This window comes from Pipistrellus hanaki (genome assembly GCF_964339955.1).
Source record: "Pipistrellus hanaki genome assembly, chromosome: X".
Lineage (NCBI taxonomy): Eukaryota > Metazoa > Chordata > Mammalia > Chiroptera > Vespertilionidae > Pipistrellus > Pipistrellus hanaki.
The window spans coordinates 36,336,923-36,353,930 of record NC_140524.1 but is presented as its reverse complement, the minus strand read 5'-3'; the positions used below and the strand labels follow the sequence as shown (position 1 = coordinate 36,353,930).

Sequence of the window (17,008 nt, the reverse complement as noted above, 5' to 3'; positions counted from 1 at the left end):
GACAATGTATTAGGCACTGAAAATATAGAGATGCAGTGGACAGTCCATGCCAAAGACCTACACTGAGTGGCCAGATTATTATGATCTCTGAACACATAATAATCTGGCCCCTCTGTGTGTGTGTGTGTGTGTGTGTGTGTGTGTGTGTGAATGTGTGTGTGTGTGGCCTGGTGCATGAATTCGTGCATGGGTGGGGTCAGGCCAGCCTGGCCTGGGGGAGGGAACATGGAGTCTATGAGTGAGGGGAAGAGTCATAGAAAATGAAGTCACAGAGATGTGGATGGGGCAATCATAGCATGCAGGCCATTGCAAGGACTTTGCTATTGTGTTGAGAACTCCTGGTTGAGGGGACAATTTGTATATTAGCCTTTTATTATATAGGATATACACTGAGTGGTCAGATTATTATGCATTCAGTGATCATAATAATCTGGTCACTCAGTATTTATACACAGGGGAAGACAGACATTAACAGTATGTCCAAATCAGAATTCAGTACATATCATTTTCCCAAGAAAACCACTCCTTTAACAGTGTACTTGATGCCAGTTCATTGTTTAATACCCAGATCAGCTCCTGAGTTATACTCTGTGATCACTTTTTAGTCTCTCCTCCCCCTTCAGTGTATGCTCATTTACAACATCCTACCCACTTGATCTCAGAAATGTCTTTGGAATCTGGCCATTCCTTTCATTTCCTCAGCTATAATCCAGGCTTTATCTCTTACCTGGACCATTAGAACTTTTTCCCATATTCCAGTCTTTCATCCACAATGCCAACAAAATTACTTTCCTGTAAAACAAATCTGACCACGTTACTCTCCTGTTTGAACACTCTTTTTGGCTCTTTTTTTCCTGTCTAGAATCAAGGCCAAATTACTTAGCTTGACTCAGCCTTTCAGAGATCAGCCTGACCTCAGCTCTCATTGTTATTTTCCATCCTTCCCTCTCACAAACCTTATGTTCTAAGCTACTCAGTTCATTGTTGCCCCAACAAAAATGTCAGACCCTTTGTGGATTCCATGTATTTACACATACTGTTACCCGTTGCCTGGTAAATTCATTTTACACTCAGGTCTCCTTGCTGAAATGTTCCTTTTTTCACTTAATGCATATTTACTCATATGCTCCCTCATTGTTCCCATTATATTTTGCCCATATTTCTGGTAAAGGTACTTATAATACTATATCAATTTACATAACAACAGCTAACGTTTTATGTGTCTTTACTATGTGCCATGTACTTTGCTAAGTGCGTTTTATGTCTTATCTTTTGTAACCTCACAACAGTCCTGATACTGTTGTGAGATAATATTAAGAACTCTGTTTCGTAGATGAAGAAAAGAAGGGTGAGGAGATTTTAAGTAACTCACCAATTTCACACAGTTGATAGATATAGCTTCGGAATTAGAACCCACCTCTGATCAGTCTGTAGAGCTTACTAGTATGCTTTTAACCATTCTGGTGCACTAATTGGCATTTTAAGGTCTGACACTGTGTCTTCATTTAGTCCACAAATATTTATTGAATGTATACTATCTATTAATCACTACTCTCAGAATTAGGGATATAGTAGTGAACAAAAGTGACACAAATAGCTGTTTATATGAAGTTTAAATTCTAGTGGTGGCAGATAGAGAAGTAAGCAAATTTTATAACATATTGGAAGATGATAAATTTCATGGAGAAACTAAAGCAGATAAAGTAGAGAAGACGGGAGTAAAGAAGGTGGACAAGCAAAGTTTCACCAAGAGGTTGTCATTTGAGCAAAATTTGAAGGAGGTGAAGGGGTGATTATATGGCTTTCTATTGGAGAAGAGCATTCCAGGTAGAGTGAACAGCAAATGAAACTCCTATAAGGCAGGAGTTCTGGTATATTCAGAGATAGTATTGAGTCTATGAGTGAGGGGAAGAGTCATAGAAAATAAAGTCTCAGAGATGTGGATGGGGCAGTCATAGCATCAGGCCATTGCAAGGACTTTGCTATTGTGTTGAGAATGATGGAAGCTAATGGAGAGATTTTCAACAGAAAATGACATAATCTGATATGTTAAAAGGTTCATTCTATATTTTAAATACTGAGAATAGGTTATAAGATAAATGTCATTTATTTTGGTATCTCAACAACTAACATAGTATCTAGTAGGCGCTAATGAATATCAAAAGGCTTACAAGTTTTCATAGGAGACCAACTTTAAAATGATATTTTTAGATAATCAGTATATTTGAATATAGATAATATATTAGATGATACAAATTGTATTTTTAGGTGCAATAATAGCATTGTAGTTATGTATAAACTAGAGGCCTGGTGCACAAAATTTGTGCACAGGGTGAGGGGGTGTCCCTCAGCCCAGCCTGCACACTTTCCAATCTGGAGCCCCTCGAGGGATGTTAAACTGTCCGTTTAGACCCGATCCCAGTGAGACATCCCTCTCACAATCCAGGACTGCTGGCTCCCAACTGCTCACCTGCCTGCCTTCCTGATTGCCTCTAACCACTTCTGCCTGCCAGCCTGATCACCCCCTAAACACTCCCATGCCAACCTGATTGATGTCTAACTGCTCCTCTGCCAGCCCGTTTTCCCCCAACTTCCCTCCTCTGCCAGCCTGGCCACCCCTAACTGCCCTCCCCTGCAGGGTTGATCACCTCCAACTGCCCTCCCTTGCAGACCTGGTCCCTCCCAACTGCCCTTCCCTGCTGGCCATCTTGTGGTGGCCATCTTGTGTCCACATGGGGGCAGGATCTTTGACCACATGGGGGCAGCCATATTTTGTGTTGGAGTGATGGTTAATCTGCATATTACTCTTTTATTAGATAGGATAGAGGCATGGGTGGGGGCCAGCTGGTTTGCCCTAAAGTGTGTCCCAGATTAGGGTGGGGGTTCCCTTGAGGTGTGGGGTGGCCTGAGCGAGGGCCCTGTGGTGGTTTGCAGGCCGGCCACGCCCCCCAGTGACCCAAGCGGAGACCCTGGTATCTGGAGTTTATTTACCTTCTACAATTGAAACTTTGTGGCCTGGAGCAGAGCGAAGCCCCCTCTCGCTCTGTGGCTGCCGCCATTTCTGTTTGGTTTTATGTATCTTCTATAATTGAAACTTTGTAGCCTGGATTGGAGGCCTAAGCCAGCCAGGGTGTGTGGAAAGCTTGGCTTCCTCTATTGCTTGGGAAACCCAAGCCTCTCAACTGCTCTCTGTGGCCGGTAGCCATCTTGGTTGGGTTTATTTGCATACTCGCTCTGATTGGCTGGTGGGCGTGGCTTGAGCAGAGTGATGGTTAATTTGCATATTGCTCTTTTATTAGGTAGGAAGAGAGCTTATTAGTTAGAGATACTTATAGAGTATTTATTGTATTCAGGTAAATGGTATTCAGCTCTTGCTTTAGATGTTCTAGCAAAAGTAAACAAATACATAAAGTTGGGAAGATTGATAAAAACAAAATGTTGATGATTGTTAAAGTAAGTCATAGATGTTTGGGGTTCATTATACTTTTTACTATATTCTCTCTCTACTCTATGTAAGTTTGAAATGTCTATTACAAACATTTACATACCTAAATATATACTTATGTAGAGATAGAAATATCTTCCTCGATATAGATACCTATTTAGAGAGATATATAGATTAGATAAAATATATTTCATTTAGTAATTCTATCTTTAATAATTCTACCTTTAAAAATTTTTTATAAAGAAATAATCAGCCCATCTGGCTTGGCTCAGTAGTTGAGCATCAACCTATGAACCAGGAAGTAATGGTTTGATTCTCAGTCAGGGCACATGCTTGAGATGCAGGCTTGATCTCCAGTGTGGGGCATACAGGAGGCAGCTGATTGATGATTCTCTCTCATCATTGATGTTTCTATCTCTCTCTCCCTCCCCCTTCCTCTCTGAAATCAATAAAAATATTTTTTAAAAGAATCAAATATGTGCAAAGATGTAAATAAAAAGATTTTCATCTTAGTGTTCTCACAATAGCTAAAATATGAACAAGCTAAATTTTTAACACTTGGAAAATAAAATCTATGTGATAGCCCACAAGTAGAATATTATTCTATCCTTAAATTGTTTTCAAAGACTATGTAGTGACATTAAATATATTCTAATTAAAATGTAAAATGAAAAGGAAAAAAAACAATGAAAAATTTGATACAATATTATCCCAATTTTGGCCAAAATATCTATGAATATATATTAAAAAGCTTAAGGGAAACTCACTAAATTATTACTTGCAGTTATCTCTAGGTGGTAGAGTTTTCAGTCATTTTTATTTGATACTTCATTCTTCTGTATTTCTAAAAAATATTTAAGCTTACCTGCTTTTATTAAAACAGATAACAGAATATGCTATAAATAAAAGTCTCCAGTTTAAACCTTTGACTATGTATATTAGGGTGTTTTTTTTTTTTTAATCAAAGAGGAATAAAGATTCATGTTCCAGATTGTTCAATGAATTGCTTTTTATATTAGTAAAAAAAAAAAAAAAAGGAAATGTCTAAATGACCAACGTATTGGAGAACGATTAAGTTCTGGTGCATTCATATGTAGCTAATACATGTTTTCTAAGAGTGGAATATAGAAAACACTCATCCTATATAATTAAGGCATAATATGCAAATTGATCAAACAGTCAAACAGTGGAATGACCATCCGGGAACATGCTATGACACCCACTGGCACCAGGCCAGCTAAGGCAGGTGCAGTGCAGTTGGTTGGGAGCCCAGCCATCACCCCATAATCACCCCGCAGAGGGAGGCCCAGACCACTGGCTGGTGGGGTGATCAATCAGGGGGCTCCATGATTGCCCCAAAGAGGGAGGGCCCAGGCCCCTGACCCGCAGGCTGTGGTGGGTGGGCGGGGCCTCCCTCTGCAAGGGAATCCCAGGTCCTGGGGGCCAGCAGCTGGGGAGAAGGTTGTGTCCCGGGTGTCAGTGGAAAGCCTGGGCCGGCAGCCAGGGGAAGGAAGGCCTATTCTTGCATAAATTTCATGCATCTGGCCTCTAGTAGTATAATAAAAGGAAGAATGAAAATTATCAAAATGTTAGATCATAAGGTGGTTTTAGTTTTAATTTTCCTACTTTCTGGCTTTTTTCTGAATTTTCTACACTGAGCATATATTACTTTATAATCTGAAAAACATTAAGTATTTGGGGGGGGGAATGTAGAGTATAGGGAGAAGAAAATGGATATTTATGGAGGGGGAAAAAGGTATCTGGAATCATTGCTAAAGGAAATATGTTAAGGAGTTAATGAAATGTAAATTATTATTAAAGCAAAGGATGAATTTGATGTTAATTAGGCAAGCCTGTTTAATTTTATGTCTTCCAGCAATTTTTTCCTGGGCTAGCAGCAAAATTAGGGGAAGTAGCTATAGGCATTTATTAACTGTAAAGTTTTAGACAAATAATATTGGTAGTTTTTAATATATCCCCATGCCCACTATCCTAGTTCAAGCTCTCATTATTCTTTTTTGTTGTTGTTGTTCTAAATTTAGGAGACTTTACTCAGAGCTGCCATTTGTAATCAGGAGTTTGTGGTGGTGGTGATGGTCCGGCTAACAGTCCTTTCACACCACGGTCAAACCCTCATTATTCTTTCTTAAACTTACTGACTGCTCTTCTTGCCTCCGTTTTCTTTCTTCAAATGATCTGTTATACAATAGCATTCTCTTTCTAAAGCACCAGTCAGATCATGCTAGTTTTTATTTCCAGAACCTTGTGTTTTTTCTCCACTGCATTAGAATGTCTGAACTTTTACCCTAGCCAGGTAGCTCAGTTGGTTAGAGTATCGTCCTGATATGCCAAGGTTGTAGGTTTAATCCCCAGTCAAAGCACATGCAAGAATGCAAGAATCAACCAATGAATGTATGAATGGGTGGAATAACAAATAGGTTCCTCTCTCTCTCTCTCTCTCTCTCTCTCTCTCTCTCTCTCTCTCTCTCTCCCTCCCTCCCTCCCTCCCTCCCTCTCTCCTCTCTTCTCCCCCTCTTCTCTCCTCCCCTCCATTCTCCCCCCCCTCAAATTAATTTTTTTAAATTAAAAAAAAGAATGCCTAACTTTCTAAGCCACAAATTTAAGGCTCTTTATGATCTGGTCTCAAAGTACCTTTCTACCCTAATCCCCTACTATATCTCCACATTTTTTTCCTCCATCCTCATCATCCTACCTATCCTTTCCTAAATATTCAAGGCTTAGCTAACACTCCATATTTATGCTCATGCTAACATCCTCTTAAACAGTGGTCGCCAATCTTTCGGATCTCACGGATCACCAGTGGTCCACAGACCACCAGTTGGTGAATCCTACTTTAAAACATTTAAAGAACAACCTCTGAACTTGATGTTAAATCACTATATTTCTGCTTTGGTTCTGCTGTTTGCAGGTGGCCATGTTACCTTTAATATATTATTTTAACCTCTTTGAGCCTTGATTTTTATCTCAATCTCTCTATCTTCATAATGTTAATACCCAACTCTTAGAGTTGTTAGGATTCATTCAAATAATGAATATAAAAGCATGTTGTAAACTAAATTCACTGCACAAAAGAATGGCATCATTATTCACCTACCTCTGTCAGGATGCTTTTGACTTCAAATAACAGAAATCCAACTGAAAATGGCTTAAACAATGGGGAAGCAAGTCTGGAGGTAAGACGGTACCAGGGGTGGCTAATTCAGCAGCCCAGTAGTATCATCAGGGTCACAGGGTCCTACCATCTTCCTGCTTTGCTATTCTTTATCTGTTCTCTCGGGTTGTTTTCCTTCATAGACCTCCCAGTGGTTACTACACTCTCAGGTGTCCTATGCAAATAACAATGTTTGGAGGCAGAGAAAAGGAAGATGTCTTTTAATATGTCGTTTTTAAGAACGAGAAAATCATTTTAGAGCCCCCTCCTACTCCTTCCACAATAAATTTTCACTTATGTCTAAGGATGAAAATTGTAGTATGTGCCCATTCCTAAACCTGTCATCACTGGGAAGGGATAAGTTTGTCTTGATTACCTTAAACTGATCATGATCACCCTTTGGTGCTGGCTCCTACCTCCCATGAAGTAACAGCTGCTCAGAAAAGGACAAAGTACAGACTCTGTTAGGGAGGGAAAAGATTATGATAGCACGACGTTCTTAAGTTAATGATCCTGGTTTGTTATTTGTTATCGATAGGTCAAGGAGGTAAAGAAATGATAACAGATTCAGCATAAATGGTGGTTTGCTTTTGGTGAATCAAGATTTCAATCAAGCACCATATAAAATGATGAGAGAACAGATAGAGTGGGAAGCTTTTCTTTTGCTGGTTTTAACATTTGTCTTTGTCTAAATAGGTATGCAGTGGAACTGACGAAGACCCTGATGATAAAAATGCACCTTTTCGACAACGGCCATTTTGCAAATATAAAGGACATACTGCTGATCTCCTTGATCTTTCATGGTCGAAAGTAGGAAATTTTTATTCTGTGTAACTATGACTATAGGATAAAACAAATGCTTTATTTCTATGATTGTCTCACTGTCAAGTATTTAAATGTTTATATATACTGTGTGGGCTCTATGTACAAATTAATTTAATTTAAAAATGATCTCACATTAGGCTCATAAGAAAGTGTTTCTATTACTTGACACTTCTATTTGGACCTGTTTATATACTGTATCTTTTTGCTCTTATAATTTTGCAAAGTATCCTCAGCAAAATGGATATGACTTCAACTATAAAGGTGAAGTCTGATCTATCTAATCAAGCCTGCTTTGGGCTAATCTACCACATTTGTGAAATTATTAATTTAGTTTTAACAGTTATATTCCATGAATCAATGATAAATCTTAGTTATGTGATTTTTTTCCCTCTTAGAACAAAATTATTCCAGAAGTAGAGGTTCTGTTTTGCCATTTACCAATATTTTTGCAGTTTTGTGAACATTTAAAGAGAGATTTTAAATTTGATTTAAGTTCTTTGAAGCAGGAAACAGCCTTTGAATTTTGCATGATAGCTTTGATTTTATTTGTATTGAAATTTGTCAGTAATCAGAATCAAAAATATTAAAAATTCAGAAGGGTATAATATTTAAAAACCTTACATGAAGAAAAGTCAACTGAGTTAACAAAATGCTTTCAGGGATACAAGTGATGTCCATATATTTTAAATATGTCAAGAGAACCTCATGTCCCACAAAGATAATACTTATATATATTGACTAGTCGGGCTTTCTCTGAGCTCCAGCTTCGAAGCACACCATTTATGAATTGCTGCCCCTGCCATACTTTAGATATCTGGATACTTTTCATAACCCATCAGTTGTAATATCTTTCTCTAACCTCCTGGAACAAGAGGCCTCACCTTGTCGTCTGGTTTTAAACTGGACTCTAATTGTGACTTTGTACCCCTTCCCTACCCTGTGTGAAATCTGGCTGAGTTGTCAGCAGATGGAAATCTAAACTGTTCTTAATCTGATAATCATATTCATCTGGAGCAAAAATTACAAAGCACATAATCAGGAATCTTGCACTCATTTTACTTCATTAAAGCAAAGAAATATTTTTTCCTGGAATGTCACACTAACTGGGAGATACTAATTCTGCATTGACCTCTGTATCAGTCAGGGTTCTCCAGAGTAATACAACCAAGAGCATGTGCATACATAAGGAGATTTATTTTAAGGAATTGACTCACACAATTGTGGGGGAAGGCGAGTAAACTTTCTTTTTTACTTAACTAGATTCTAAGCCCCTCAAGAATAGGAACCAGATCTTATTTTACTATTGTTTTTCTTCAGTATCTAGTATAATTGGTGTTTACAGTGGGTTTTCTTCTTATTGAAGACTTATTTTGTACCAGGTAACAATAATTACCTTATTAGTCTTTATAATGATAACTCTGTGAGATACACAGTAGTTCATTTTGTAGATTAGAAGACTTGGCCTCTGACCTATCTAAGGTCACAAAATTAGTTGTGGTTACAACTTAGATGTAAATCTAATTTCTTTTACTCCCAAGATTATACTTAGTTTAAGAAAATTACTTAACTTTACTTATTCAATAAGTACTTATTGAACAGAAATCTCTTGGCATATTAGAGCTAATCTTAACATGTCTTTAGCATCTTCACTTCTAGGGTTGTCTTTATATTTTCATATACCTCAAGCAATAGACTATTGCAAGCATTGAATAAAGTTAGTTTTAGTGAACAAAGGTCCATAGTTTTTTGTTATTGTTTTGTTTTTGCTTTTATTGTTTTGTTGTTGTTGTTGTTTCTCTGTCTCTTTCCTCCTTTCCATTGACTTTTAGAGAGAGTAGAAAGGAGGAAAGAGACAGAGAAACATCGATGTGAGAGAGAGACATCAATTGGGTTGCCTCCTGCGCACGCCCCAAACAGAGCCGGGGATCAAGTCTACAATCTAGATATGTGCCCTTGACTGGAATCAAACCCAAGACCCTTCAGTCCTCGGGCTGACACTAACCACTGAGGAACCAGCTAGGGCATATAAGTTCAGTTTTTATATAGTTGTTATTAATAGGAAATAACATAAACTGCGCATACTCTTCAAAACTTTACTGGAACTAAGTAGATCTTGAAATTAAAAATAATTGTTATTAGATTTTTTAAGACTTTTAAATTTGATTTTTGAGAGAGAGGGGATAGAAACAGATGTGAGAGTGAAACATCAATCCATTGCCTCTTGCATGCCCCCTCTACCAGGGATGGAGCCCACAACCCAGACATGTGCCATGACCAGGAATGGTACCAGCAACCTTTCAGTACATGGGACAATGCCCAGCCAACTGACCCACACCAGCTGGGGCTGTTATTATATTTTTAAAGTTATTATAAATCTTTCAAAATTCTGGGGTTTTTTTTCTATTGTTTGTTTTCTGGGTTTTTTTTTATGTTTTAAAGGGTGTGGGTTTTTTTTTTTTCAATATACACCATCAATATGAAAGTAGGTAAACCACATAGAATGTATACCTTATAAACTAGCCCAAAGAGCATATATGTATCAATACATTTACATATCCAAATCAATATTTATGCTTAGTCTTTCTACATTTAAAGATGTAAGATTATTTCATTGCTTTAAATAAGTGACAAAGCACCTGGTAGTTTTCCATAACGTGTGTTCTACTCAAGCACTCTACAGAATAGTGTAGTGGTTAGAGCCAGACTACCCACTCTGCCACTGAGAAGTTGTGTATACAAATTATTTAACCTCTTTGCCTCAGTGTTCTCCTTTGTAAAAGAGGATAATCATATAACTACTTTGTAGGGTTGCATTATAGTGCTTAGAACAATGTTCAGCACACTGTAAGTACTCATTAACTGTCATCATTACTTCAATTTCTTTAGCACTTTTATGTAAACCAAAGAATATTAGGATCTCAATGTGGTTTTCACATTCAGTATAACTTGTTCTCCTCTTAAATAGCTTGTGTTTAGAAATTAAAGAGCTCTGATAGTTGGAAGTCTTTGACAGATAGATGTTTGGTTCCTGGATGATGGGCCTTCACAATGCCTAAATCAATTATGTTAACCTCTTCTAGCTTTAAAAATTCTGTGACCTATTCTAAAAGATTTGACAATTTCTATTCTCTAATTTTCTTGCCTACAGTGTGACAGATACACAGTAACTTTTCATTTCCATGCTGCATTATAGGGTAATATTTTTTAAGGCATTTTAAATGACAGGGAATCTATGTAAGTTAAAATTCATCTGTGTTGTCAATGTGAAAGTAACTGAATGAAGTGATAATTAAATGAGTAGATGCCTTATAGTCCTAGCTAAGTTTCAATATAATTCCAGAATAGGTAATGTGAAAAAAAATCTTAGACTCTAAGAAATATGATATTTAACTATTTCAAAAAAATGGCATCTTCCAAATGAATTAAATAATCTTTTGTTATATCTGCTGCTGTGTATAAGAATACTAATAACAAAACTATTGTGGCACATACAAACTAAAAGTTCATTTTTATTGTATATGTAGTTTTTCTCATATGGCAATAAAATAATCATTCGCAATTTTTCCGTAGAACTACTTTCTGCTCTCTTCTTCGATGGATAAAACAGTTAGGTTATGGCATATTTCCAGAAGAGAATGCCTTTGCTGTTTTCAGCATATAGATTTTGTTACTGCCATAGCTTTTCATCCAAGAGTAAGTAATTGTTTATACAGTTTTTGTTATACTTTAAGGAAGATGAGGGAAGTCATATGTTGATTCTACTTCACTAACTAGGTGAATTAAACGGAGGACTTAAACTGACCCTAGTTGATGTATGATTACTTTCCCTCTCCTTTGTTGATGAATGATTAAATTTCCAATCACATCCTTATCTCTACACTAGAGGCCTGGTGCACGAATTCATGCACCAATGGGGTCCCTTGGCCTGGCCTGGGGGATCGGACCAAAACCTGCTCTCCAACATCCCTCCAAGGGTCCCAGATTGCAAGAGGGTACAGGCGAGGCCGAGGGACCCCACCAGTGCACGATTGGGGCCAGGGAAGGATGCAGGAGGTTGTCCAGCCAGGGAGGGAACAGGGGAGGGCTCCAGGGCATGTCCGGCCCATCTCGCTCAGGCCCAATCGGCAGGATCCCAGCAGCAAGCTAACCTACCAATTGGAGTGTCTGCCCCCTAGTGGTCAGTGCACATCATAGCAACTAGTCAACCTGCTGTCTTCATCCCTGGTGTTCAGTGCACTTCATAGCAAGTGGTTGAGCAGCCTTAGCATATCATTAGCATATTACACTTTGATTGGTTGGACAACCAGGTACTTAGCATATTAGGCTTTTATTATATAGGATGTTAAGCATCTGTTGTTTTTTACTGTATTTTTATTGTTGACACTGTTACAGTTGTCCCTCATTCCCCCCCTTTTACCCAAGCAGCACTCTCTTTCTCTGGCCATCACCACTCTGTTGTCTTTTTTTTTTCTCTTAATCTTCTCCTAAGGATATGTTTTTCATTTATTCTAGAGAGAGAGGAAGGGAGAGGGAGAAAAGAAACGTCAATCTGTTGCATTTCATGCACACCCCCACCATGGATTAAACTCACAACCCGTTTATGTGCCCTAACCGAGAATTGAACCTACAACCCTTTGGTGCTGAGGATGATGCTAAGATGGTGCTTTAGCTAACTCAGTCACACCTTCCAAGATCATACTGTTGTCTTTTTAATGAAATGTTTCAATTATATTCACATTTCTTTCTCCTTTTCCCCAGATTAAGAGAGAAGAGTGACTATTTTGTTTCCCTCAATATAGTTTCCCTCCATGGACAAGCTTATAACATAGGCTGTAATAATTCTGAACCCTTAAAAGATTTAGTTAAGAACTTTGGAAATTAAAAATGTTAAGTCTAAGTAAATATCTTATCAGTTATAACCGTCAAGCATATTGAGGCTTCTTTCAAATAACACCCCCACCTGTCGTCCAATATTGCAATAAAAGGGTGGATTTACCCCTCTCAGCAACTGTGAGCAAAATCCTTTCCTGTACCTCTACTTTAATTATAATGTAGCAGTGGAAAGAGAGAGGTTAACTACAGTGGTGCCTCGCATAAAGAACGCCTCGCACAGCGAACTTTGGACAGGTTTTTCATGAAACCATCGGCCAAAAAGCAGAAAATGGATGAAGATGTGCAAGATTCGGTAGACTCTACTTAGTCTGTCTTAAAATTAAAAAAATGTGTGTTTTTTTTTTAAAAATTATGTTTTTAGATGTATATAAATAAAAATAATGACAAAAAATTTATCTTTTTTTATGTCATCTTAGCATATTTTATGCTACAGAACGAATTATTTTTTTTAACATGTATTGTTATGGGAACACGCGTTTCACATAACGAGCTTTTCGCATAACAAACTTGCTCCTGGAACGAATTAAGTTCATTGTGTGAGGCACCACTGTATGTAGTACATTATTACTAAAGTTTCTATTTAGTTGGTAATTTTTCTATACTTTTATTTTTTTATTTTAAAAACTGAAAAGCCCTATTTCTAAAGAGTTTACTGACCTAGAGAGTTTCTAGGAGGCTCTAGAGAAGAATGAGGTGATATTGACATTTTCTTAGGAAGTATAACTCTATTAAATGTTATCTGGAAGGAAGACAGTGAAGTTGTAAAAGAAATAGCAAAATGGAGGTACATATGCACATATACACATATGTATGTATGTAAATAAAAATCTGAAAATAAGGCCAAGCTTTTCTACTGGTAGACATTGAGTCAAGCCTACTATACCATAGCCATAAAATAACCAACCTGTGTAGATTATCCTTAACAGGCTTCAGAGGTGAGTAAGAAGAAATAATCTTGAGGGAAGAAGAGAATCTGTTTCTTGTTTTGGCATCCCAATTGTTATAGAGGGAGATAGGGAGAGAGAAGGACGGGGGAAGGGGAGAGAGGTAGCGAGGGAGTGGGGAGGGGGGAGAGAGAGAGAGAGAGAGAGAGAGAGAGAGAGAGAGAGAGAGAGAGAGAGAGAGGAGAAAGATTGATTGGTTGCCTCCCACCTGGTGCCCTGACCAGGACCTGAACCCGCCACCTTTTGGTGTACAGGATGACCCTCCAACCAACTGAACCACACAGGCTAGGGCTATCTTTAATTCTTATGTTACCAAAAATTAGGTCATCTTAATGATATGACTGGTTTTATTTTAGAGCAGGATTTTTCAGCCTTGGCACTGTTGACAGTTTGAGCTGGATAGTTCTTTGTTTTAGCTGGAGGGAAGGCTGTTTTAGCATTCTAGGATGTTTAGCAGCATTCCTGGCCTCTACGAACTAGATGTCAGTAGCACCCCACCCACCCCCAGGTTGTGACCATCAAAAATGGCTTCAGCCCTGGTCGGTATGGTTCAGTGGGTTGAGTGTTGTCCCATGCATTGAAGGGTCACTGGCTCAATTCCCAGTTAGCGCTCATGCCCAGTGTGTGGACTCAATCCCCTATCATGGTGTGTGAATTAGGTGCTGATTGATGTTTCTCTCTCTCTTTCCCCATCTTCCTCTCCCTTCCTCTCTCTCTCTGGAGTCAATAAAAACATATCTTTAAAAAATGTTTGAAGATACTGCTATATGTTCCCTATGGGGCCATAGTACCCCCAATTGAAAACCCCTGGTTTAAAACTAAGAATTTGATTGAAAATTTGATTAGTGAAGTGATTCTCTGGTGATATGGTATTGGAGTACCAAAAATTGGCTGGTTCTGTGGGGCATTACTCTTTTATCCAGTTGTTAACATGTGTCACAGAGAAGGCTATGGGCAAATGTATCATTATAGGATAGTTTTTCCCAAAGCATGTTTCTTGAAGGTACTAGCCCTGCTAAATATTCTTATCCTGACCCTATACCAACTCTCCACAAAAAACGTCTTTGATTAAATAAGCTGGAAAATGCTACCTACTTTATCCCTCTTTTGGAACTGAGAATCTTGTTTAATTTTCTGTAACCCAGAATTTTCCAAATTTGATCACAGAACCCTTCTACACAATATACATGTTAACATATTACCTATTAATATCCATACTTTCAGAAAAGCAGTTTAAGGATATGATGAAGTGATCACAATGTCATTTCTCTAAAATGAAATACTGTGTTTTCTTTTTTCTTTTTTTCTTTAGAGAGAGAGAAAAACATCAATGTGAGAAACATTGATCGGTTGCCTCCCCTGTACACCTCAACAAGGAATCAAACCTGCAACCTTTTGGTGTACAAAATGGTACTCCAACCAACTGAGCCACTCTGTCCAGGGCAATACTGTGTTTTCTCATTGTTGTTACTTTTTAATATATTTTTATTGATTTCAGAGAGGAAGGGAGAGGGAGAGAGAGAGAAACATCAATGATGAGAGAGATTAACTGCCTCCTGCATGTAATAGTTTTTAAATGAGATCTACATATTTTAAACATTTCTAATAGAGTTAATGTATTGATTTAATGAGTTATCTTGATGTGGTAGAATGAAAGCTTTCTAAAATTTTGTCACATTTTTAGGATGACAGGTATTTTCTGAGTGGGTCATTGGATGGAAAGCTCCGCCTTTGGAACATACCTGACAAAAAAGTGGCTTTGTGGAATGAAGTAGATGGTCAAACAAAATTGATCACAGCTGCAAATTTCTGTCAGAATGGCAAATATGCAGTGATTGGGACATATGATGGCAGGTGCATTTTCTATGATACAGAGGTAAAAGGACTATCTTATGTAAATTATGTAATTGAACTCTTAGTAAAATACTTTTATGGTTTTGAATAAGTTATTGTATCCCCTCTGCATTTTAACTGCCTTATCTGTAAACTAGAGGTCTGGTGCACAACATTTGTGACCTGGGGGCGGGGATTATCCCTCAGCCCGGCCTGCACCCTCTCTCAGTCCGGGACCTCTCCCCGGGCCTAAGCCAGCAGGCAGACATACCCCAAGGGGTCCTTAGCACTGCTGTGGAGGCAGGAAAGGCTCCCATCACTGCCGCTGCGCTTGCCAGACATGAGCCTGGCTTCTGGCTGAGCGGCACTCCCCCTGTGGGAGCGCATTGACCACCAGGGGACATCTCCTGCATTGACCATCTGCCCCCTAGTGGTCAGTGTATGTCATAGTGACTGGTCGTTCTGCCATTCAGTCAATTTACATATTAGGGTTTTATTTATTATATAGGATTGGGGCAAATATTACCATGTCTGTGAGTTTTCAGATGACCTTTGAGGTTCCTTCTATTTCTGATCTTTTAAATATGTGATTTCTTTTTAGCATTTGAAATACCACACACAAATACATGTCCGATCTACCAGAGGACGCAACAAGGTTGGAAGAAAAATTACTGGCATTGAGCCTTTACCAGGAGAAAATAAGGTACTAAGTATTCAAAACCATATCTCTCCATACTATCAATATGTATAGGTTCCTGAAAGTTAGTTCTTAATATCTTGGCTAAGAATATATTCCCTTTCTTATGGGATACTGCTTTTTCTAGTTGTGTATGTATAGACACCCTTTTTATAAATTATAGCATACCTTAGATTAAAAGATTATACATTTAACTTTTCCCTTGATTTATTTTTAGATACTGGTAACCTCAAATGACTCCAGAATCAGACTATATGATCTTAGAGATTTGTCACTTTCCATGAAGTATAAGGGTTATGTCAACAGCAGCAGCCAGATCAAAGCAAGTTTCAGGTAAATTGGCAATGAGAAATTCCCAAAAGAGATCAGAACATTTCTCCCACATTCCTGTTTTCCATTGATCTACTAGGCCTTATGTCTATATTACATATTACGTTTTTAGTTTCTTTGCACTTTTACAACTGGTATCTCATGTCATCATCATACAATACTTACAATCCACCTGTATGGTGTTTAGAGTTAGAATTGCCCCCATTCTACAGATGAAGAAACCAAAACCCAGTAAATTAAGTAATTTGCCTAAAGTCAGCACTTGTCGGTGCAGAGCCAGGATTAAAAGACTCCTAGCTCTAGAATTTGTGCTTTTGTACTTTATGTGTTTTTTTGTGGTTTTTTTAGAGGTAGTTTACTACCCACCCCACTATGATCTTGATCCTTTTAGGTACAGAAGCTAATAAAACTTTTAACAGCTTGAAATACAGTGTCCTATATTTACAGCTTTATATATCACTATCATTTGAACTCTTAGGGCTCTGAAGACTCTATGAATTACCTGCCTCTTTTTAACTCTCTTTCTTTTAGTCCTTTTCTTAGAAGTTCTTCTTGCTTCTGTAATTACCAGATACAGTAGCCCCCCCTTTAGCCACGGTTTTGCTTTCCACAGTTTTAGGTACCCATGGTGAGCCATAGTCCAAAAATATTAAAAGGAAAATTACAGAAATAAACAATTCATAAGTTTTAAATTGTGAACCATTCAGGGTAACATCATAAAATCTTGTGCCTTCCCACTAAAAATATGAATCATTTCTTTGCTCAGCATATCCATGTGTGTATACACATAACATTTCAAGATCACATTCACATAATTTATTACAGTATGTTGTTACAATTGTTCTATTTTACTATTGTTGTTTATCTTT

At 38.0% G+C, this 17,008-nt stretch overlaps 1 protein-coding gene across 2 annotated transcripts in view; it reads left to right on the top strand.

Moving 5' to 3' along the window:
* WDR44 (WD repeat domain 44) overlaps positions 1-17,008 on the top strand; it is a 95,017-nt gene that overhangs the window by 72,697 nt on the left and 5,312 nt on the right. For both annotated transcript variants that reach the window (XM_084870360.1, XM_084870361.1), the window contains 5 exons: positions 7,314-7,427; positions 11,013-11,135; positions 14,964-15,155; positions 15,714-15,815; positions 16,027-16,142. In XM_084870360.1, coding sequence (XP_084726486.1) covers positions 7,314-7,427; positions 11,013-11,135; positions 14,964-15,155; positions 15,714-15,815; positions 16,027-16,142 — 647 coding nt within the window. The remainder of the gene's footprint in view (positions 1-7,313; positions 7,428-11,012; positions 11,136-14,963; positions 15,156-15,713; positions 15,816-16,026; positions 16,143-17,008) is intronic.